The sequence below is a fragment of the Lithobates pipiens genome, unplaced genomic scaffold (genome assembly GCF_037356315.1).
Source record: "Lithobates pipiens isolate NorthernLeopardFrog02 unplaced genomic scaffold, aLitPip1_a1.2 Scaffold_18, whole genome shotgun sequence".
Classification (NCBI taxonomy): domain Eukaryota; kingdom Metazoa; phylum Chordata; class Amphibia; order Anura; family Ranidae; genus Lithobates; species Lithobates pipiens.
This window is the reverse complement of record NW_027507758.1, coordinates 328,038,708-328,064,069: the sequence shown is the minus strand read 5'-3', so window position 1 is coordinate 328,064,069 and position 25,362 is coordinate 328,038,708. Positions and strand designations below refer to the sequence as shown.

The 25,362-nt window shown below is 44.4% G+C and overlaps 1 protein-coding gene across 2 annotated transcripts in view; it reads right to left on the bottom strand.

The window, feature by feature from the left end:
• The window catches only part of SNAP91 (synaptosome associated protein 91), a 176,062-nt gene that overhangs the window by 75,694 nt on the left and 75,006 nt on the right, over positions 1-25,362 (bottom strand). Inside the window, exons 6-10 of one of the 2 annotated variants that reach the window (XM_077487319.1) lie at positions 6,756-6,867; positions 6,122-6,228; positions 3,027-3,068; positions 1,304-1,324; positions 451-518 (exon numbers count right to left, since the gene is read on the bottom strand). In XM_077487319.1, coding sequence (XP_077343445.1) covers positions 451-518; positions 1,304-1,324; positions 3,027-3,068; positions 6,122-6,228; positions 6,756-6,867 — 350 coding nt within the window. Of the gene's footprint in view, positions 1-410; positions 519-1,303; positions 1,325-3,026; positions 3,069-6,121; positions 6,229-6,755; positions 6,868-25,362 lie in introns of those variants that run through there. The other variant, XM_077487318.1, reaches the window with a different exon arrangement.

Genomic DNA, 25,362 nt, shown 5'->3' with positions numbered 1-25,362 from the left:
TGATCAATGCACTACTGCTTCTCCACCCCCAACTCTACAATTCTTGAATTGCCTTTTGCAGATCAGAGTAGATACACACACACACACACACACACACACACTATATTACCAAAGTATTGGGACACCTGCCTTTACAGGCACATTAACTTTATTGGCATCCCAGTCTTAGTCCATAGCATTCAATATTGATGTTAAATTTTTTAGTGGATTCATTTTTCTTCTTCTGTAAGCAGTTTTTCATTGCAATTTTCTTTCAAGATCAAACCAATATTTTGATCCACTGTTGCGGGACCTTTAAAACGGCATGGAGCCAGTGCCTGCTTTGCCTATTTAGCAATTTGACACTGCTTATAAAATCAAAATCTATGTTCCTGAAGTGGATTTAGCTATTGCCAAAATACTAACAAATACGGTATACCACTTATTTACAAATCCTTATATGGTACTGACCTGCTGCCTTTCTTTCCTTCCAGTGTATTTAAATGTTGCTCCAGAGTTTCCATGAGGCTGCTGGGAGCCTGTGAATCAAAAAACGGATCTTAACAATGGACAATGCAAATACATGCTTCTAGCCAACTGATATGAATACTTCAAATTTACTAAAACAATAAGGCACACAAGGATTTGTCTCCCTCTGCTGAAAAGCCACACAGAAACCGTGAAATAGAACAAGTGCTTGGGAAAAGATCCATAGCCTGCCAGGGAAATTAAGGTCCTAGCTTGTCAAGCAAGACATAAAACAAGCCGTTTCTTAAAAAGGAGAAGTCCACCTTGGGCTTTTGGGTGGAAAGTAAACAAAAAAGATGTAATCATCACATATCTTAGCTGTCCATGAAGATTAGCACCTTTTTTTTCCCCAAGTTATCCCTCTGCATTCTTTTATCAGATAATTTTTTTTTAGGTCACCAGGAACAATTTCTTCTGCCAACTCTGTATAGGCAGGATGAGCTCTAAAAGTACCAAGCCCAGTAGATTCAAAAAGGTGGAACTCTATGAGCAAAGAAAATAAACAACTCTGACATTTACACCCAAACCAATGCATGGAGTTCTCCTTTAAATCAAGAATATTTTGGAAATACTAACAGTGCAAAGTGTAATGATTGTAAGCAAACCACAGCATCCATTTTCAACCAGATCTCATCTTTTGTCTTTATACAGCATTTGTTGAATTGTAATAATACATAGCAACTATTAGGAGAGTATATGCTTTTCCAGAAAAAAAAATAAGCCATGATCTCAATAGGGAATAGAGATTTAGCATGAAGAGATGTTGGCAAAGTATTACACAAGTAAAAAAAGTTACCGGTTCATCGATGGTACCATCCTTAAAGAAAAGAAACAATTAATATTGCAGCTTAGTTTGTCTAATTGTTTAATTCTTGTCTACTTTTCAGACAGCCGCAAACGAAAGTATGCTTTTACTTTGCGGGTATGTATGCGTGTGTACCGTATATACTCGAGTATAAGCCGAGATTTTCAGCCTCTTTTTTGAGGCTGAAAGTGCCCCCCTCGGCTTATACTCGAGTCATCGCTGTCTGCCCGCTCGATCAGCATGTCGAGCAGACAGACAGCGGCCATTCTGATTCAAAAGCCGCGCCTCCGGCTCCGCCTATCACGGACGTCGTATCATCCTCGTACTACGGACGAGGATGATACGACGTCTGTGATAGGCGGAACACAGGCTGCTGGGAAATTCAGTGTTCCGCCTATCACAGGCGAAGGAGGAGGCGCGGCTTTTGAATTTTACAATGGCCGCCGACGAAGAGGGCACGGGACGGAGGCAAGGCAAGGCACGGCACGGGACGGGACGGGACGGGACGAAGGCAAGGCACGACACGGGACGGAGGCTCGGGACAAAGGCTCGGGACACAGGTAGGCTGGACACACACACACACACACACACACACACACACACACACGGATGGATGGATGGATACACACACACACACGGATGGATGGATGGATACACACACACACAGGGATGGATGGATGGATGGAGACACACACACACAGGGATGGATGGATGGATGGATGGAGACACACACACACAGGGATGGATGGATGGATGGATGGAGACACACACACACAGGGATGGATGGATGGATGGATGGAGACACACACACACAGGGATGGATGGATGGATGGATGGAGACACACACACACAGGGATGGATGGATGGATGGACACACACAGGGATGGATGGACGGACACACAGGGACGGACGGACACACAGGGATGGACGGACACACACACAGGGATGGACAGGCATGTCTCACCCTCGGCTTATACACGAGTCAATAAGTTTGCCAGTTTTTTTGGGGGTAAATTGGGGGCCTCGGCTTATATTCGGGTCGGCCTATACTCGAGTATATACGGTAAGTAACAGGTTGCAATAAAAAATATTTTCAGGCAGATCAAATCAACTATTCAATTGTAATCTAATGTCAATGGACCCATAGATATTATCTAAGAATATGGTTATAACACTTTCCTATTTGGCACTAGATGAACTCTGTTAAGACTCCAGCCCTTTTTACACTTCTACATTTCTCTTTGAAAAAAAAAAAGCAGAAGTGCATCAAAAAAATGCGCATGGATGCAATATGATGCCTGGCAATGTGCATCAAAGCATGTAATGATGCATGTCAACAGATGTGCATTAATGACACATGTTGAGATTCCTACAAAAAGCATTGCAACTTCTTAACCAGCACTTTTGCAAATTTCCCATTTATTTCAATGGAAAAACACATCAGAAGGTGAAAAATGCATAGGCGTGAATAAGCCTTCCATGCTGCTACAAGGTGGCATGTACACATCAGTAAATTATATTTGCCCATAACTAGCAGTATCAGACAGTAAATTACCAACATATATTATTAGAATGCACATCAACAGAACTGAAAAAATTACCATTGTGAAAAATTAACCATGTTTATATTTGAATGAGATGGTCAATACATGTATAAATAATTAAAATTAATTTTGTATATTTTACAGTCAATGTTTTAAAATAAAGTGCTTACCTGTGTAAGGTCAGGAATGTCTCCTTTGTCAATGCCAACTTGCTACAATAAAATAAGTGGATATATTCATATATTTGTGAATGCAGAAAAGTCTAACACTACAAACAGATACTGCGCTGTATAGTAAAACAGAGTTCAAGTAAATTGAACTGTGCAGTTCCTATTATAAAAAGGGGCTAGCGTCAGACCCTAGGGTTCTCTTCCTCTCAGCCCCCCCATCTCCTAACTCCCCAGTCACAGACCCCCCCTCTGGGCAGCGAGAAACATTTGCTTGGTCGTATTAGTTGCTAAAGACTGAAAATAACCCTATGTACCCAATACAGTCAAAAATCCTCTGCTAAAAGACTTGTAAAGCCCCATACACACTATCCGATTTTCTGCTGATTTTTGTCTTCAGATGTACCAAAAAACATGTAGTGCAAGGGCCTGTCTGATTGCATCCAAATTGAAACTAAGGTTTTAACTCATTATATGGTTTTGGTAAATCTGAAGGAAAAAAAAAAAAAAAAAAAAAAAAAAAAAATCGAAAAAAAAAAATCACAGAAAATTCTGATAGTGTGTATAGGGCTTAAGACAGCCGATATAATTATCGTTATTAGCATTGCCATTACAACTATAACATCTATTCAAAACTGTTCCCTAGTAGAGCACTGACTAAGGATGGTCCTAATGTTTGAGTCCAATTTGATCACAAACAAACCAAACATATGGGGCATTTGCAGGCAAATTCAAGCACCCCAAAATGCACCGCTAGATTGCATTGACGGCTGAGGATTGCTTTGGCCAATCACAGCGTGATCTGCTGTGAGAGCCACGATAAGCCAAAAGGAATGCCAATTTTTTTTTTCATTTTGGCATGGAGCTCCCCATAAAATGTATGCCAGACCAAAAGGGCCCATTATGGACTGGGGGCGGGTTTTACATGCATACATACCCAACCATGACACTACCTGCCTAGATTTTGCATGTTCTCCCTGTGCGGGTTTCCTCTGGGTACTCCAGTTTCCTCCCACAAGGCATGCAGGAAGGTTAATTGGCTTCTGTCCAAAATTGGCCCTAAAATATGAATGGATTGTGGGCTCCTTGGAGGGTAGAGACCAATGTGAGTGTGCAATGTACAGGGATAGGGACAATTGTAGACACTCACGCAGGTTGAACTGGATGGACTGGTGTCTTCATTCAACCCAACTATGTAACATAGCAGCCACAAGCAAATTTAAATGACATTTTTTCCTTTAGAAATATAATTTTGCTGCGTCACTGTTCTAGACATTGCACACATGCGCCACTTTACAGGCAGACTAAAGGGAGCCCCCCCACACCCCGGAAAGATATTTAAACATTTCATTTTTATTGTTTCACTTTAAGCATTAATGAAAGCACTGCTCCTGAAAAAAAAAAAAAATGGTTTTAAAAACTTTTGCATTGATACATGTCCCCTGGGACAGTACCTGGGTTCCCATACACTTTTTACGGCAATAACTTGCATATAAGCATTTAAAATTAGCACTTGTTTTTTCATGTTCGTGTCTAATAGACTTTAATAGGGTTTGGATGTTCGCTTAAACTTTTTGCCTGATCGCATGTTCTGGTGCGAACCAGACCAGGGGGGTGCTCGGCCCATCCCTAGTACTGACTAGAAAAGACAGCTCTCCAGTTGACTGTCCTTGATTGAAGCATACTTCATGTTGAGATTAGTGACAGAGTGTTGTCACAGTTGACAGTTAGCCAGAGGACCCCATCACAATTTTGCTAGGAGGTCCCAAGATTTATAGTTATGCCCCTTTTACAACTTTTAAAGCCCAATTGAAGGTTTAATCAGCTAAACGTCGGTCATGCGGATCAAAACACACACCTACAGTTTGTTTTCTCTTTGAAGCAGCTACAGCTTGAGAAGAAAACCCTAACCACTATCAGAAGTTGCAGAGGGTGACCTTTTGTGTTCTTTCTGCAGAGGTCCATCATCATTCTTAATAGGTGTACCCAACACAAATCAAAAACAGGATCTAGATCTTTCACTTTGCTGGTCATGTTCATATATCAATTGCATGACGTAAGAACACTGTTCATACACACCATTATAATTATTTTGCACCACAATGTGATCTATGGCAGAGCACTCTATTTTCACTTGCATTCCACCACACATATACAGTGTGCAACACAATTTAAAAGGTCTCTGTGTACTGTGGCTTAAAAAATTGGCAGCACCATTTTTTGTGCCAAGATGCATTCAAATGGATTTGCAACTCACAAAATGCATGACTTGCATTGCACTGTGGTGTGCATGGGACCCTAAAGTAGGATTTACAGGAGAAATATACTAGCACTGATTAATTAGTCCACAAAATGCGTGTAAGCAACAGCAGGTCAAGTATCTTATGTTGCTGACAAGTTAAGGTGGCGTTTAAAATAGGAGGAGTACAGCCTCCCTAAATAACGCTCTCGACAAACATAAGATATGGGATAGGATGGAGGCCCCCAATCCCAGCTGATCTTGGGGGGGGGACCACCCCTTTTTTTTAAAAAAATGATTTCCCTTTCTTCGGGGGGTCGCGGGGGCACGTGGTCGGGCGTCCGTCCTTCATTCTCCTACTCTCTCTCTACCCATTCTGTAAATTTCCTCCGGTCTTAAGTCTGTATACACGATTCTACATGTCTTCATCTACCTTTCCCACGTCTCCTCCATCTCCCCTTTCACCTTAACATAAGTCACATGAATGATTAATTAGGCCAGTGGTATAACGCAGGACTTGAATCCCGCTTTAAATGAGCATAGGTAGTGGTGTATTGTCTAGGTTGATGTATTGTCGTTTATTATGTTTTTGTTACAAAACCCATGGATCTCTAGAGCCAGGACTGTACGACCATGCCATTGAATAGAAATATAGGCGGTCCATTCGTTATATGCAACACGCCATACTAAGTAATGTAGCTTGTGACTACCTTTCCTCATTTACTGTACCTTGTTGTTTTTCTGTATCTTTGTTAAAAATTGGAAATTCAATAAAAATGTCAGTTTTCAAAAACACTCGATAATAGAACTGTCATTAGGTTTCAACAGAAAGTTTATGACTAGTGTTTAAAAACCTTACCTCAGCAACTTTCATGAATTCTGAAACCCTTGTCATTCTCGTCAGAAATCGCTTATAAATTTCTAGAGCATCTTTACACTGACTTTTCTTCATTTCAAAAAATTTCTCTAGCATAGGGAAAAAAAAAACAAAAAAAAAAAAAAAAAAAAAAACACACACATTTAGGTACAGTAGTAGTTTATCCAACTTACTAACAAAAGCAATAGCGGTTAAATAAGATATAGAAAAAGTGCACTGTGCAGTCAAGTTAAATGATCTAATAGGAGTATAGAAGAAAACAATTAGAATTGCTGCTGTTGACCGTGTCCTGAAAGTCACTATCCAGACCTACTACCATAGTAATCGAACAGCCCGACAATCCCAGGAAAAAAGCAGGCAATTTGCTAAATATATATATATATATATATATATATATATATATATATATATATATATATATATATATATATATATATATATATATATATATATATATATATATATATATATATATATATATATATATATATATATAGGGTTCATGCCAATTTTTATGACATTAATATAAATTAAAAAAATAAAATAAAAAAAAAATTAAAAAAAACACACCACACACCCCAGAACAACCCCCAAAAGAAACTAGACATATACTCACCCAATAAATTAATAATGCCATCATTATAACAAGCAAAAAGTTTGATGAGGTCTTTAAAAAGAAGCAAAAAACCAGCATTTATAACTCCATTTGTCAGTTCATTTGGATGAACCTGTTAAAGCAAACCAGTATATCATCACTAAACAGATTTTGCTACAAAGATATATTTTTTCATAGATGTGTCATAGATGTGTCCTCCAAGATGGCATTTAACAATACTGGTAACATTTATCACATAGGCAACAAAAACCTATCACCTTCTTTAAAAACAGACTTGCTGATCCTAGGTCTTAACTAAACACAGAAGTATTTCTGTTTACTGTAATCATGTTTTGTTTTGGCTTTAATTTTTGCAATCATGATCCATAAAATCAGCCTGCAGTTAGTTAACTTGCTACTGATTGATTACATTGGAAACAGCAGTATTTAGTAGCTATAAAATCACAATTTCTAGCTCAATGCTCCAAATGTGTAGTAGCACTACATTCTACAACTGCGTGTGTAACAAGGGCTAGTGATTAATCATTAATAAAATACTTAATTCTATTTTATGGAAGGAGTGCTGTTATTCTAAGCAATAAAACACAGCTTTTAAAGTAGAATTATAGGCAAAACCATTTTTCTTCAATTTTGGATAGAGTAAGGGAGGTTTAACCATATGATTTTTTTTTCCATCTTTGTCTGAAATTTCCCATCACTTTCTGCCCCATAGCCAAACAGGAAGCTAAATGAAATCCCTGCAAATTAAAAAGGGAATTCTTTGGGGACTCCCTGGTCACCAGAGCTAGTGTCCCCATTGGAAGATGTTCCTTCTATTACTTTTCTGGAGACAACACAACATTTTGAACTTTACTTTTGCTTTCAATTAGAACTGTAAACCGGATGTATATAGAGAAGGTGAATCTCCCCAACATGGGCACAGACCATTGCCGTTGTTAGGGGTGGCTAATGGGGCTATAGCCCTAAATCCAGGGCCTGCCCTACCAGGAGTGTCGCGGGCTGCTTGACACAGTGCTGTCCCGCACAGCCGCAGCACTCTCACCGAGTCTGCGCTCTCCCCCTTGCTCCGCCCATATCATAGAGCCAAGAGGAACTTTCCCGCACAAGCTCCTGAGCTGGAGAGGTGGCAGGTAAGTGGAGACCATGAGAGGGGCGGGGGAGGGCTGGAACAATGTTTAACCACTTGCCTACTGGGCACTTAAACACCCCTCCTGCCCAGACCAATTTTCAGCTTTTGGTGCTCTCACACTTTGAACAACAATTACTCAGTCATGTAACACTGTACCCAAATAATTTTTTTGTCCTTTTTCCCCACAAATAGAGCTTTCTTTTGGTGGTATTTGATCACCTCTAAGTTTTTTATTTTTTGCACTATAAATGAAAAAAAAAGACCGAAATTTTTGAAAGAAAAATACAAAAACAAAAAATAACAAATTTTTCTTTGTTTCTAAAATTATGCAAATTATAAATTTTTATTAATATATTTTGGCCACAATTTATACTGCTACATATCTTTGGTAAAAATAACCCAAATTAGTGGATATTATTTGGTCTTTGTGAAAGTTAGAGAGTCTACAAGCTGTGGTGCGAATCATAAAAAATTGATCACATCTGATGTACTGGTGGCCAATCTCATTTCTTGTGACTCGAACAAGCCAGGAAAGTAAAAATAACCCTCAAATGACCCCCTTTTGGAAAGTAGACATTCCAAGGTATTTAGTAAGAAGCATAGTGAGGTTTTTGGTGTTGTCATTTTTTCCCACAATTCTTCGCAAAATGAAGATTCTTTTTGTTTATTTTTTTTACCACAAAATTGTCATTGTAATAGGTTATTTCTCTCACATGGCATGTGTATACCACCAATGACTCCCCAAAATAAATTCTGCTACTCTTCCTGAGTATTACAATACCACGTGTGGGACTTTTTCCACAGCCTGACCACTTAGAGAGACCCAAAATGCCCTGAAGCACCAGGACAATGACCCCTGACACTGGGGACAGGTGGCACCGACCCCCGACACTGGGGACAGGTGGCACCGACCCCCGACACTGGGGACAGGTGGCACCGACCCCCGACACTGGGGACAGGTGGCACCGACCCCCGACACTGGGGACAGGTGGCACCGACCCCCGACACTGGGGACAGGTGGCACCGACCCCCGACACTGGGGACAGGTGGCACCGACCCCCGACACTGGGGACAGGTGGCACCGACCCCCGACACTGGGGACAGGTGGCACCGACCCCCGACACTGGGGACAGGTGGCACCGGGGACAGGTGGGCATGTGTGTATGTGTGTGTACTCACTGACACTGACGCTGCAGCACGGAAGCTCTCCCTCCTCACACGCTGTCTCTGTGTGAGGAGGGGAGCAGGCGATGAGAGATGATCTCATATGTTTACATATGAGATCACCTCTCATTGGACAGGCCAATCAAGTGCTAAATGGCCGCTGTGATTGGCCATTTAGCACGATCTGCAATTGTCTGTGTCCGAGGGACACGGCCAACACAGGACTTCCCCGATGCACGGCGGCACGCATTAGGGAAGTAAACAGGAGGACGTCCAGGGATGGCCTCCCGGCGGTTAGCGTCCACTCTGTAGCCGTCTTTTGGCTATAGAGCGGGCGCGAAGTGGTTAAAAAAAAAAATATATATATATACACACACACATACACACACACATACACACACACATACATATATATATATACACACACACACACACACACAAGCATATGACTTTCTTTACTTCGCTATGGGCTCTAGCCCTAGATCTTTTGTAGACCTAGCAATGCCCCTTGCACAGAAAGCAATGAAAAAAAACTGACAGGTGTTCTAATCCCTCTCCAAGTTTTGCATTTAGTTATACTTTAATGTTTCAGACACGGTTACAAACATTTAGAGACAAACAAATTTGTCTGGAAATGCACTTTAAAGTGTTACTAAAACCACAACAGTAAAATCAGTCTATCTATACAGTAAAGCATGATCGTTACACTCACTGTGCCACATTGTGTCCCCAATCCATCTGTTGATAGAACAACCTAGGAGTCACTATGCACTTGCTCAGCACAAGGCCAATCAGCACTGTCCAGGGGATCAGGGGTCATGTAGCCTCATAGGACAGTCAGAGGAGAATGAAAACTCCTCCTAGAAGCTCTAACCGGTACTGGGTTGGACACAGATAGAATTCACAAGAATGATACAGTATATACTGCTAATGAGAAAAGGTATTTAGCAGTTTGTGTTTACTAAAAATAATTGCAGTTCTGTGTACGACCAGAAAAAAGTGAATGCAGGGTCCTGGGTTTAGTAACACTTTAAATTTAGTTTCTTGTAGGATGATACAGTGTGTGACCCTCCTTTTCAGACTTGCATCATCTGCTACAGGAGTGCGAGTGGGCTCCGTGTCGGTCTGCACGGAGTCAAAGTTTTAATAATAACCAAATGCAGAGGTAATTGATATGATAAAGAGTAGATACATTCATATAGACTTACAGATGCAACTGGCCCTTTGAGGGCAACCACAGTGCCAATGCGGCCCACCATGAAATGGAGTTTGACACCTCCTGCTTTAGGGCATTATACAATGGACTGACTTATAGAAAGAAAGAAAATAGGGCTGAGCCCATCAGTGTGTTGCAGCTCATTCAATGATCAGTCAGAGGCTATGGGCAGCCTTTGATCAAGCTGTCTAGCTTTAAAAGCAGAGCTAAAAAAAAAAAAAGGAAAAAAAATAAATAAAAAAGGAAAAAATAAAAAATCCCCCCGATTTTTGGGGATCTCTGTCTCATTGGTGAGGTTTGCCCTCACTTGCTGTACCATAGCCAAAATAGGAGATTCCCTGGTTGTCATCAGAACTAGTGTCTCCATTGGATGGATTTCCACTTTTCTGGTCCAGAGACTTTTTGGGATTTTCTTTTACTTATGGTTATAAGTGTAAACATGACAAATAGAGGGCGAATCTTCTTAATGGTGGAACAGTCAGCAATAAAAACCTGACTGATGTTTTAATCCCCATACACAATCCAAAACTAAAATAAAAGGTTTGCCTTTAGTTATACATTAATTACAGCAGAGTATAAGGTCAGGGACATGGCTGTGCTGTCTGGCAGGTGTCTGGATTAGAACAGAATTTTTGTCAAGTAGAAAAGTAAAAAAAAAAAAAAAAAGTATGTGAATTTAGCATTTATCTACATTTCTGCTTTAGTGCACTGGGTACATTTGCATCTATGGGGTCAATAGTCATCTCGAACAGAGGAGTAGGCTAACTTTCTGAAAAAGCAAAGTTCTCCTACTGAAGTGAAGGGGGTAGATGTAAAGAAGTTTCAGTAGGTGTCAGAGTTTGTAGAGTTTGCAAGAAAACTGAAGAATTCTGAAAAAATAAAAATAAAAATCAAATGCAGCCTTACTGTGTCCATCACGTGTAGCCTGTGTGCTCCCCCCTGCTCACTGTCTGACTGGCACACACGTACCACATCTTGGTGGCGGGTGACGGCAGCAAGAGGTGGGACATGCAGCAGGTGATGGCGGCGTGCTTTTGTCTCCGTGGTTCTGTCCTCCCATTTTGTTTCGTCAGGTGTCCAATCAGGACGCCTGTGCCTTCAGCCAATCAAGTGACAGGTATTAGATCTGCTCCTCCTGCTTGGCTGAGGTGGTTTAGAGTTAGCAAAGGCTTTGCGCTCGCAGTTCACCTTTTTTAAAGCCTATTAGAGCCTATGGCTCTAATCGGGTGATTCAACCCCCCCCCCCCCCGCCGCTGGAAATCAGGTGCCCGGTGTCTGAAAAGGGGAAAGGGGACAGACGCTTAAATATGGCCGCATATAGACGCCCCTTGATAGATTCATGCTATGCATGAATCTATTCCATTTTACATAGAGGGGGTGGCTGGAGAGGGGGGGGCAGCGACCGTGCACCCTTAATGGACGCACCGCCACTGGGCAGTGATAAAACAGTGCAGCTGTGTGTAGTATAAGGCAACAAAACGCACAGGTAGTGCTCAGTCTATGCTGAGTGATCAAAGTTTGGGAAACACTATTCTGTCACAACTGGCACAAATTCTTGACTCTATGTAATGTTCTATAAGTAGTTCTTAACTGTTAAAAGTAGCAAAGCATAACAGCAAGTGGTCAGAGCTTTAAAACCCGTCTTGCTTTGGCTGACCTCTTTCATAATCATGGAATTACCCATAATCTGCATTAAAACCATTTTAATTGGCATTCAAAAAAACAAAAACAAAAAAACAAACATACTAACCAGATGCAAGTCAGAAATAGTTTAGCCGTTTTGTTCATTTTCACAACTCTGCAGTTTTCTGCAATCTTTGTAGTTATTTCTAGATTCTTGTTCTCCAGCGAAAAAAAGAAAGCTTCAGACAAAGCCTGTTCAGCAGATTTCTCTAGGTTACTGCCATACAGCATAAAATTGCATGTGGATATTATCTCTCCATGCAGTTTAGACTTGTAATTTGTTACGTGTTAAAAATGCTTATGGTAAAATTGACTTTAGTAAAACAGTAGTACCCACAAACACACTAAATATACCTCTTAGCTTTTCCAAGTGCCCGTTCACACTACCGCGACTTGTCAGGCGACTTAGTCGCCTGACAAGTCGCGCTCCGTTCTGTACTATGGAACCGTTCTAATAGGAGCGACTCAAGTCGCTCCGACTTAGAAAAAGGTTCCTGTACTATTTTTGGGGCGACTTCAGGTGACTTGCATTGACTTCTATACAGTCGTCTTTTTGCAAGTCGCTGCTGAAGTCTGCAGGTCGCGACTGAGTCGTGCTGCAAGTCGTGTCGCCCCTGTGTGACCGGGCAAGTCGTGTCGCCCCTGTGTGACCGGGCAAGTCGTGTCGCCCCTGTGTGACCGGGCAAGTCGTGTCGCCCCTGTGTGACCGGGCAAGTCGTGTCGCCCCTGTGTGACCGGGCAAGTCGTGTCGCCCCTGTGTGACCGGGCAAGTCGTGTCGCCCCTGTGTGACCGGGCAAGTCGTGTCGCCCCTGTGTGACCGGGCAAGTCGTGTCGCCCCTGTGTGACCGGGCAAGTCGTGTCGCCCCTGTGTGACCGGGCAAGTCGTGTCGCCCCTGTGTGACCGGGCAAGTCGTGTCGCCCCTGTGTGACCGGGCAAGTCGTGTCGCCCCTGTGTGACCGGGCACTAAATGCAGGAGTGCAAGTGTGAATAAAATCTGGGAAGTATGAACATTTTGATATTTCTGATTTAAAGCAGACTTAAGCCTAGTACACATTAAAAGAAAATCCAATGAAAAGTCATTTATATATTGCTCCCCCCCCCCACCCCCCCCAAAATGTTCATACCAGGTTGAAAAGGAGAAAGCCATCATGACCAGACATGCTGTTACTAAGTAATGCAGAACATTAAAGTACAACTAAAGGCAAAAATCGTTTTTTTAGTTTTGGATAGAGGAGATGGATTAGAACATCTGTCACTTTGTATTGCGGTCTGTGTCCCTGGTAGGAGATGCACACCCACTGTGTGTCCCGTTTACCATTAAAGAGTAAATGGAAAAAAAAAAAAAAAAAAAATCTTACATTTTGAGTTATTCCTAGAAAAGTAATAGAGGGGAAATTCCAAAGGGGCACTAGCTCTGGTGACCTGGGGGTCCCGAAGAGATTCCCTTAATTCGCAGGAATTTCCTCTTGGGACAGGAAGTAAAGGCAAATTTCCCCAATGGGCCAAACCTGGCAAAAAAATAAAAAATAAAAACACACCACACACCTTTCAGGTGTTATAACCCTCCCTTACACTATCCAAAATTAAAAAGTTTTGCCTAGAATTCTACTTTAAGTTAATTGTTGCAAATGTTGCCTGAGAAAAGTTCCCTCTTTCCATCAAAAGATGGAGCTGGTGGACATACTGTGCTCCTGATTCACAAGTACAGAACATTGAATGCTGGGACATGTAGTCTGGGCTAAAAACCATGCCAATACAATTGCTGGGAGAGAAACTACAAGACCCTATGTACCTAGAGGCAAGAGGAGTCTAAAAGGGTCAATATAAATTGGAAAGCCCAGGAAAGAGCAAGGCTTTCTGGTGGATTGTCACCAGCCAGGGCAGCAGAGAGAGAGAGAGGGAGAGAGGGAGAGAGGGAGGGAGAGAGGGAGGGAGAGAGGGAGGGAGAGAGGGAGAGAGGGAGAGAGGGAGAGAGGGAGAGAGGGAGAGAGGGAGAGAGGGAGAGAGGGAGAGAGGGAGAGAGGGAGAGAGACACAGCAAGAGGGACACCCAAGTGTGATTTCACCACTGAGCTGCTGGTGAGCCTGCTTTACCCAAAAAGCTGCTGTGAGTGCTGCAGGTCACCATCTTCCACAGGGGGACTCAAGAACACTGCCCTGAACAGCACTCCAGTACTATTGGCACGTGGGTCTGCCCCAGGAAAGCCTGTATCTGGTCCTGAGAGCCTGTCTAGTCAACCATCCATCCAAAGAATGCAGGAGGAGAGCAACATGCATCATCATCCAACAAGGAGGCCCCTCCATCATTACAGTCTGCTGCCACAGATCGGGGAGCTGGCGAGTGGGTCTTTGACCCACCTTTGCCCTGTTGCAAACCATGAACATACCCTTTGGAGAGCCAAAAATCTACATACATCTCCTAGGCCCTATGCAATTGATTTCAAGTCCAGTCTGTCCCAGCCAAGTCCTTTTTCTACTTATCTGAGCTTGGCCCATACCTGCTCAATAAAAGGAACCCCGCTGCTTACTTTAGCCATCTCACTGTTTGCAGGAACACCCATCGTCATTAAATGCACCAAGGTCTCAAAAGGCCCCAGGAACCATCAGAAGACTGATTCTAAAAACTCTACACTTGTTTCTTAGCACAACCAGTCTATCTCTGCAGAATGTATTATCTGCCAAAGGCCTAGCTCCCCCATTCCAAGTGTTCCCAGGCAACCTAGCCCTTAAACTCTTGTTTCAAACCGTTTGCCTGTTCCAGCAGTTTATGCTGACTGGGTTAAGATCCAGTTTAGCTTCTGCCAAAAATCTGGCACAACGGTATCATGCTTGTGTTGCAACATAATTTGCACTATTACAGTGCCTTGCGAAAGTATTCGGCCCCCTTGAACTTTTCAACCTTTTACCACATGTCAGGCTTCAAACATAAAGATATAAAATTTTAATTTTTTGTGAAGAATCACCAACAAGTGGGACACAATTGTGAAGTGGAACGAAATCTATTGGATATTTTAAACTTTTTTAGCAAATAAACTGAAAAGTGGTGCGTTCAAAATTATTCGGCCCCTTTACTTTCAGTGCAGCAAACTCACTCCAGAAGTTCAGCGAGGATCTCTTAATGATCTAATGTTGTCCTAAATGACTGATGGTGATAAATAGAATCCACCTGTGCGTAATCAAGTCTCTGTATAAATGCACCTGCTCTGTGATAGTCTCAGGGTTCTGTTGAAAGCGCAGAGAGCATCATGAAGATCAAGGAACACACCAGGCAGGTCCGTAATACTGTTGTGGAGAAGTTTAAAGCCGGATTTGGATACAAAAAGATTTCCCAAGCTTTAAACATCCCAAGGAGCAATGTGCAAGCGATCATTTTGAAATGGGAGTATCAGACCACTGCAAATCTACCAAGACCTGGGCCGTCCCTCTAAACTTTCAGCTCAGACAAGGAGAAGACTGATCAGAGATGCAGTCAAGAGGCCCATGATCACTCTGGATGAACCACAGCTGAGGTGGGAGAGTCTGTCCATAGGACAACAATCAGTCGTACACTGCACAAATCTGGCCTTTATGGAAGAGTGGCAAGAAGAAAGCCATTTCTCAAAGATATCCATAAAAAGTCTCATCTAAAGTTTGCCACAAGCCACCTGAGAGACACACCAAACATGTGGAAGAAGGTGCTCTGGTCAGATTAAACCAAAATCGAACTTTTTGCCCACAATGCAAAACGATGTGTTTGGCGTAAAAGCAACACAGCTCATCACCTTCAACACACCATCCCCACTGTCAAACATGGTGGTGGCAGCATCATGGTTTCGGCCTGCTTTTCTTCAGCAGGGACAGGGAAGATGGTTAAAAATTAGAGTTACGCTTACCGGTAACGTCTTTTCCAGTAGTCTTTCAGGACAGCCACTATGAGAGATAGACTCCTCCTCTTCCTCTGGAAACACTGCGCCAGCCCATAAATTCTTACTTCCCCTGCCGGACCTCAGTTTATATCGAGAATACCTCCGGCCAGCTGGGGAGACACAAGAACACATTAATAACATATTTATCAAATACCATTATCTTGCTGCGCTCTTTTGTAAGACTCCCCCCAATTTTCGGGTGGGAACTAGGGCTGTCCTGAAAGACTACTGGAAAAGACGTTACCGGTAAGCGTAACTCTAATTTTCCCTAATCGTCTTTCAGGACAGCCACTATGAGAGGATAAGCGAGCACTTACCAGTTAGGGTGGGACTACAGCTTGCAAAACCTTTCGCCCAAAGGTTTGCTCACCTGCCGACACCAAATCCACTCTGTAGTGTTTTACGAAAGTGGAATAGCTGGACCATGTTGCTGCTCTGCAAATCTGCTCTGGCGTTGCTCCCGCTCTTTCTGCCTGGGAGGCTGCCATAGCTCTAGTGGAGTGTGCTTTAATACCCACTGGGATTTCTTTCCCTGCAACTAAATAAGCCTGCTCGATGGCTACTCTGAGCCACCTAGCAATAGTGCGCCGGGACGCTTTACAACCTTTTCTGGCCCCGGAAAATAAAACAAATAAGGAATCTGACCTTCTGAATGCCTTGGTCAGTTCCAGATAGTGTAGGATACATCTCCTAACATCTAAATAATGAAACTTTAGTTCCTTCTCACCGGAGGGATTGGGACAAAAAGAGGGCAAAACAATTTCCTGGCTTCTATGAAAGCTGGATGCCACCTTCGGCAAAAAGGCTGGATCGGTCTTTAAAACTATCCGATCCGGAAAGATAACACAAAAGGGAGCCCTGACTGATAAGGCCTCCATCTCACTGACCCTCCTGGCAGTTGTTACTGCTACCAGGAACACTGTCTTCAGAGTGAGCTCTCTCAGAGAACACTCCTTTTAAGGCTCAAAGGGGGGTCCAGTTAAGCTCTGCAAAACTAAAGATAAATCCCATCTGGGAAAGGACAGACCCTGGACCGGTCTCTGTCTGGACAGGGACCTAAAGAACCTGCCTACCCATGGGTTGGCAGCCAAATGATCCTCCAAATAAACACTGAGGGCTGATACTTGACCCCTAAGGGTACTAATGAATAAGCCCTTATCTGCCCCGCATTGTAAAAATTCCAACACTGCGGAGGAGCTTCGTACTGGGAAAAAGCTCTCTGCGCACCACTTGTTGAAACGTAACTAGACCCTTTCATAGATCTGGCGAGTTTCCTTCTTCCTACTGTCCAGGAGGGTAGAAACTAGTCTCTCTGAGAATCCTTTAGATTTTAATAAACCCTCCTCAGTAGCCAGGCCGCTAACTTCCACTGGCGTACCTGTGGGCATAGGACTGGCCCCTGAGAGAGGAGATCCTCCCGAGGGGGCAAGAGCAGGGGAGGTTCTACCGCCAACTGCTTTAGCACTGAGAACCATGCTCTCTTTGGCCAATGTGGAGCCACCAGAATCAGAGCTGTGCTTTCCATCTGAAACTTTCTCAGAACTGCTGGCAACAACACTGGAGGTGGGAAGACATAGCAAGTTCTGAAATGCCAATTCTGGCTCAAAGCGTCCACCCCTAGAGCTCCCTCTCCCCTTTTTAGGGAGAAAAAACAGTGGGTTTTTGCATTGTTTTTGGACGCAAACAGGTCCACCTCTGGAGACCCCCATCTCTTTACTATGAGATTGAAGACCTCCTGGTTGAGAACCCAATCGCCCTCCCTCAGCCTCTTTCGGCTGAGAAAATCTGCTACTACGTTTTCCTCTCCCCTCAGGAAAACGGCTGAGAGCGAAAGGGTGTAGGTTTCGGCCCAGGACAGAATCTCTGTCGCTAAAGACAACAGGGCTCCGCTTCTGGTGCCACCCTGTTTGTTCACATAGGCCACTACGGAAGAGTTGTCCGACCGCACCTGAATGTGGTGACCCCGGAGCTCTTCTTTGAAGAATCTGAGGGCTAGTCCCACTGCCCTTAGTTCTTTCCAATTGGACGATCGAGTCAACTCGCCGTCCTCCCAAGTGCCCTGGGCTAGAAGGGAACCCAAATGTGCCCCCCAACCTTTTCCACTTGCATCTGTGGTTACTACCCGAGAAACCGGGATGAGCCACAGACGACCTTGCGACAGATTTGTCACTTTCCTCCACCACCAGAGGGATCTCTTTACCTGGTGGGGAATATGTACTAGGGTGTCTAGGGCCTCCTGACTGTGGTCCCACACCCCTAGGATGAAGGTCTGTAGGGGACGAAAGTGTAACCCTGCCCACTGCACTGCTGGAAGGGTGGATGTAAGAAGACCCAGTACTGACATCAGAACCCTTATGGAAACCAGCTGGTTGCTCTGAAGAGAGGCCACCGCACTGTCCAGTTTTCGTACCTTTTCTCTTGGCAGAAAAACTCTCAACAGTGTTGAGTCCAACAGGAAACCTAGATAGGAGATCTGTTGTGAGGGGATCAGGCTGGACTTTTCCAAGTTCAGAAGCCACCCCAGGTCTGTAAGGACCCTTTTGGTTAGATCCAGATCCTTGACCAACTGTGTTGGGGATGCTGCAAACAGAAGCAGGTCGTCCAGGTAGGCAATTATACATACCCCCTGGAGCCGAAGAAAGGCCATGGCTTCTGCCAGGACTTTGGTAAAAATGCGGGGTGCAGAGGATAGCCCGAATGGCAGGGCCTGAAACTGAAAGTGTACTGTTTCTCCGCCCAGATCTATGGCAAGGCGTAGAAACTTCTGCGAGGCCTCCGCTATAGGGATGTGTAAATACGCGTCCCTTAAGTCCAGAGATACCATGAAGCAGTTGTGGGGGAGAAGCGCTTTTACTGAAAAGATCGATTCCATGCGGAATCTTTTGTATGTCACAGAAGCGTTCAGGGGCTTTAAGTTCAGAATCAACCTGAACTTCCCTGAGGGTTTTTTCACTATGAAGATGTGAGAATAAAACCCCCTTCCCTCTTCTGCTTTTGGGACCCTGAGAATAACATCCTGATTCTCCAATTCCCTCAGAGCTTCTAGCAAGGCCTCGGCCTTTACCATGCACCTGGGTAGATGCGTGACAAGGAGCCTTTGAGGGGGTGGTCTTAGGAATTCCAAGAGGTACCCCCTTCTTATTACCCCTAAAATAAATTGATTGGGGGATATTGTCTCCCACTGTGGAAGAAAGGCCCCCAGTCTTCCTCCCACTATAGCTGGAAAGTCACTGGGTTTTACGGGGCTGGATAGGAGGGCGAAAAATCGCCCCTCTGCCCCTGCCTTTTTGGGGCCAGGTTTTCTTTTTCCCCTCTGGTTTAGAGGTTTCCCTACGCCCCTGCGGGCGAAACCCCTTTTTTGTTGGTACGGGGGTTTTCCGTTTGAGAGGAAAGGACTTTTTCCTGTCCGCTGTCCGGTCTAGAACCGTCTCTAGCCCTGGGCCAAACAGGAGGTCCCCCGTCAGGGGTATCCCACATAGCTTTATCTTGGAGGCATTATCCCCTGGCCATGTTTTTAACCAGAGGGCCCTTCTGGCCGAATTGGCTAGAGCCGCCGTTCTGCCCGACATGCGGACGGACTCAGCAGAGGCATCAGCTATGTAAGTGATCCCTCGCAGCATAGTAGGGAAGGATGACAGAATGGTTTCCTTATCTGTGCCTGCCTCAATATGTTGTTGGATCTGTGAGAGCCAGTGCTCTAAATTGCGAGCCACAACTGTAACTGCCATTTCCGGCTTTAAATTGCCGATAGCCGAGTCCCACGTCTTTTTAAGCAGGGAGTCAATCCTTTTGTCCATGACATCTGCCAAGGCCCCCATGTCTTCAAACGCCAAATCTGTGTGTCTGGAGACCTGGGAGAACGCGGCATCCAATTTGGGACTTTTATTCCAAAGGCATGCCGGGTCCTCTGAAAATGGGAACCTTCTTTTGAGGGATCTAGATAAAAAGGGTTTTCTCTCCGGATCCTGCCACTCTTTTTTAACTGTTTCCATTAAAACTTCGTGTACTGGAAACACCCTTTTTGGCTCCCCTAAACCTGAATACATTTGGTCATGCAGGGTTAGGGGCTTTTTATCCGTCTGGATACCGAGGGTTGCATAAATTGCCTTTAAGAGGTCCTCTACCTCATCAAGGGATAACTTATATCTGGAGGCTTTCCTGGACCCGTCCTGGTCCTCCCCCTCGGAACCCTCCTGGGAATCGGAAGAGGAACTGTCTGGAAGTTCCCTACCTGTCCCTGAAGGGCCTGCAACCTCTGTCCCCCCTGTACTAGCAGGTTGGACTGGAGCAGAACTCTGTGCTAGAGGTGGGGTTGTATCCTGGGGAGATGGACCCGTGGGAAGCTGAAATTTTTCAAAAAGGGACCTAAAAGAAGAGAAGGTGGACGAGAGCTCCTTGACTGAAGCTGCTAGTCCTGACTCCTGTTCAGATTCCCTTTCCCTAACGAGGGAGTCAATACAGCCTTTGCACAACACTTTGGTCCAAGATTCCCCTAAAATGTCCCTACAGGAGGCACACTTCTTTTTAGAGCTATGCGTAGACCTAGTTTTTTCCGTAGCTTTCTAAAAAAAAAAAGGAAAAAAGAAAAAAACAGAAAAGACAAAGTCAATCAAAAGCTCGGGATACAACCCTGGGAGTGCACTAGACCCTTTTTTAAAACGAAGGGATCTGAGCCTCCCCTCCCCCCTGGCCACCCAGGGGGTCTGCCCCCCCACCCATGATAGAACCATACATTGGGGTGGGGGGATCCTAGATAGAGAGTACCCCTCCCCAGGGCGCTCTTACCTTAGGAATGCTGGAGATAGAGTCTGTCGTTTGAGCCTCAGCTTCCGACATGACTGCAGGTGGCTGCTTACTACAGAGTTCCGCGTTGCCTGTGCACGTTCTGAACTAATCTCCAGCTTGTGCCCGGCCCTCCTATCAGCTCCACGACCCGGAACCGGAAGTCGATCGTATTTCGAGGTCAAGCCTTCGTTTCCGCCGGATACGACGTCGCCCGTCGTTCGGCCCGCTCGGTTCAAAGAAAAAAGGGGCGGACTGTACCCATGTACAGGGAAATCTTCCGAACGGCTTGCCAGCTGCGTCCCTGTAGACGCGATAGGAGTCCCCCACGACCTGAAGCCGCGCTCGACTCGGAAGGGGTGGCAGTACCTGGTGAGGTAAGTAAACCGTTCGACCCGTCCGACACGCGGACGTTGGTTTCGAACGGTTTGAACCCAGCTTTCTCCAAACGAAGCCCCTGCTTCTTTCAACCGGGTTCTTTTAACGACAAAACGGCCACAGCCTCCCCAGCTGATCGGCCTGGTTCCTTGCACAGTGTCTCCCCGCCGGAGGAAACACTAATAACTGAGGTCCGGCAGGGGAAGTAAGAATTTATGGGCTGGCGCAGTGTTTCCAGAGGAAGAGGAGGAGTCTATCTCTCATAGTGGCTGTCCTGAAAGACGATTAGGGAAATTGAGGGGAAGATGGATGCAGCCAAATACAGGACCATTCTGGATGAAAACCTGTTGGAGTCTGCAAAAGACCTGAAACTGGGACGGAGATTAATCTTCCAACAAGACAATGATCCCAAACATACAGCAAAATCTACAAAGGAATGGTTCACAAATAAACGTATCCAGGTGTTAGAATGGGCAAGTCAAAATCCATACGTGAATCCAATCGAGAATCTGTGGAAAGAGCTGAAAACTGCTGTTCACAAACGCTCTCCATCCAACCTCACTGAGCTCGAGCCGTTTTGCAAGGAAGAATGGGCAAGAATTTCAGTCTCTCAATGTGCAAAACTGATAGAGACATACCCCAAGCGACTTGCAGCTGTAATCGCAGCAAAAGGTGGCTTTACAAAGTATTAACGCAAGGGGGCCGAATAATTTTGCACGCCCCACTTTTCATTTTTTTATTAGTTAAAAAAGTTTCAAAAATCCAATAGATTTCGTTCCACTTCACAATTGTGTCCCACTTGTTGGTGATTCTTCACAAAAAATTAAAATTTTATATCTTTATGTTTGAAGCCTGAAATGTGGCAAAAGGTTGAAAAGTTCAAGGGGGCCGAATACTTTCGCAAGGCACTGTATATTCTGTTTTATCAGCTTCTCAAATGCCAACATCCACAGTTGTCTCCTAAAGAGTCTCATGTTTAAAAGTAGTTTTAAAAGGTATTCTATGCATAAAAAAAAAAAAAAAAAAAAAAAAAAAAAACTGAGCCACAGATCTGATGGCAAAAATCCCAGGAGGTTCCTACACTCCTGGTAGAATGAGCTCTCACCCTAAAAGGGAGGAGCTTTATGTTTCAGACCACAGGCCTGAATGATCAATTGATGGACCCAAATGGCAAGGAAAGCCTTGGAAGCTGCCTGCCCCTTTCTTGGGTCATTTTGGTAAAACAAAAAAGGAGTCTGAACCTCTGATCTCCACAGATTTAGACAAACCTTGACTGCCAAGGTAATGTCCAAGGAGTGCAGTCGTCTCTACTCCGCCGAATGAGGCGGAGAGAAAAAAAAAAAGGCAAAATAATGTCCCGATTTAAATGAAAGGCAGACACCACTTTTGGCAAAAAGGATGGAACAGGTCTTAACAGGACCCCATCGTGGTGAACGAGCAAGTACGGTTCTCTGCATGAAAGGCCACTGTTAGAAAAGTTTTAAATGTTTATTGTGTGACTATTAGAAAAACAATATTTCTGAGACTGACTTTTAAAAACTTACTTCTGAGCACATTATTGTATTAACTTGTTGTATTGTTTTGTCTTATCTAACTCCATAGTAAGTTGTAGGATGATTAGATTTAACTAAATATGATAGCCTAAGAATGTACGGGAACATTAATATCAAAATAAAGTACCAGTTCGTACCATGACAACGTTATTTAGGTTTCCTCAGCCAATAGAAGCATAGAGGTGGTATTCTTGTAGGGTATGAGGAGGAGGGAGACATACTTTTGAGAGACTGTTTTCTGCAGCTTGTCCTGTAAGCATGTCTCCCTTTTGTGGACCACATCAGAAATAAATTAATTGTCTTCTTCTCAACACATCTGGAGTTTTGACTGATCACAAGAGAAGATTCCTAACAGCCACCAACTCCGACACCCTTCTAGCCGAGGTGATAGCCATCAGGAAGCTTGCGTGACAGCAAGTTTAATGGAAATTCCTTGATAGGTTCAAATGGTTGTTTCTGTAACATAGACCAGCACCAATAGGTGACCTAATGGGGGGAAGCAAGTGAGTTGCCCCCTGCATAAAAAGGTTAGGACCAGTGAATGGGAGGCCAAAAGCCTTTGGAAGAATACTGATGGAGCCGAAACTTGACCTCCGATTGTACTCAAAGCCAATCCGATTTCCACAGATGACTGTAGAAGAGAGAATACTCCCAATTGCATATTTCCGAGGATGACATTTTTTGGCACCACACCAAGCAATAAGTCTTCCAGACCTTATGCTAGATCTTCCTAGTGACCGCTTTCCTAGCATTCACTAGGAAAGTCACCACTGGTCTTGGGATGCCACTGTCCTTTAACACCCTGGCTTCACTAGCCATGATGTCAAATATAGAGACTGTAAATTGGGGTGGAATATAGGACCTTGAGACAGTAGATCGGGGCACAGTGGAAGCATCCATGGCCGTCTATTGTCAGTTTCACAATCTCCAGGAACCAGGGTCTTCTGGGCCATGCTGGTGCCACCAGAATGACTAACTCCCTCTCCAAATATTGCGCAACAAATGTGGAAGGAGAAGGATTGAAAAGAAAGCATAAACCAGGGGAGTACTGGCTCCATGGAACTACCAGAGCATCTGCTCTGATTGCCAGAGGATCTCTTGTTCGGGACACAAACTGCTTTAGCTTGTTGAACCTGGATGCCAGTAGGTCAACCTCAGGCCATCCCCAACACCCCTGGGTGTAGGGACCATTCCCCCAGGCAGATCTGCTGGTGGAGGGTTGTCTGGTGCCCCTAATTTGACGCACCTGATCCTTCAGGGCACAGATCTTTGCAGGTGTGGCAAGAATACTCTTGCTTGGACAGTATCTAGGATCAGACCTAAATACTTTAGACTTTGAGCTGGTCTCAAGGTTGACTTTTTTTTCGGTATTTGTGATCCAGCTTAAGCTTTCCGAATACCGCACTGTGCAGGTTATACTCTGTTCTAGAGCCTGTAGTGAGTGATCGCTGAGCAGTAGGTCGTCCAGATACCCGAGCACCAAGATCCCTTGGGCCTTTAAAAACCAGTACTGGTCCTACGACCTTTGTAAACACCCAAGGAGCTGTAGCAAGCCTGAAGGGTAGAGCCACAAAACGGAAAATGACGTTTCTCTACTGCAAATTGCAGGAACCTCTGATGAGGCTGAAAGATAGGTACGTGTAAATACGTGTCCTTTATACCGATGGAGGCTAGAAAGTCTCGCATCTGGAGTGAGGCTACTACTAAGCTGACAGACTCCATCTGAAAGGACTGGATCAGTAGATACTGGTTCAGGGATCTTAGGTCAAAAATGGGCCTGGTGTCCCAGTTTGGTTTTTGAACCGTAAATAGGTTTGAGTAAAACCCTGTGCCCCTTTCGAGTACAGGAACCTCTACAAATCACTCCTTGATGCGCTAGTAGTGCCTGAAGCAATAAGTCTTTTTGGAGGATCTGAGGGAACTCTGGATCTTAAAAAACCTCTGAGGGGGAACCCCCCCCCCCGCAACACCAGCTTGTAAACGCGGGATATAGTTGAGGTGACCCACTCGTCTTGAACCATTATTCTCCAAATGTCCGCAAAGTGCAACAGCCCCCCCCCCCACCCGATGCAGTGGGGGCGTCCCCTCAAAAGGAGGGTTTGGTGCTGGGTTTAAAAGAATTTTGGACCCAGGGCTTTTTCTGGCCCCAGCGCCCTGTTGGCGGCGGAGCTGCCTTGGTGCTGAGACATTTGAGAAAGCAGTCCCTGAGGTTTTAAACAAGGGATGCCCGGTGCTTTTCTTCACAGGAAGTAGTGAACTACTAGATATATTTGTCCAAGTGGTCACCAAAAAACGTTCCCCATGAAAAGGGGAAACCCGCCAATAACTTTTTACAAAGAAGCACGGCTGACCAGTTCTTAAGCCACAAAAGTCTACGTATATGTACAGACAAGAGATCCAAATGAGAAACCTGCTGTATTGAATCCTTTAAAAGGTGTTAACAGCAAAACACAGCGCTCGAGGAATATCTGCCTTATTTTCAGGCAGATCATCCTCCTGATTAGACCTGTCAGGCCATCTGATCCTTTATGGACTGGCAGATACCAATTGCAGCAATAGCTGGCTGAATAGCTGAACTGGCCAAAGAAAAGGAAGCCTTTAATAACAACAGGGTCTTTCAAGCTCTGTGCGATTTCTACCGAACAAGTCACGTTCTTGTTTAAACGAAGAGACTGCTGCATCTATGGCTGGCATGCTCAACTTCTTAAACTTTTCATCCATGGGATATAAAAGGGAAAACCCCTTAGGAGGAACAAAAATCCTGTCAGGATGTTCCCAATCAGCATACACCGCCTG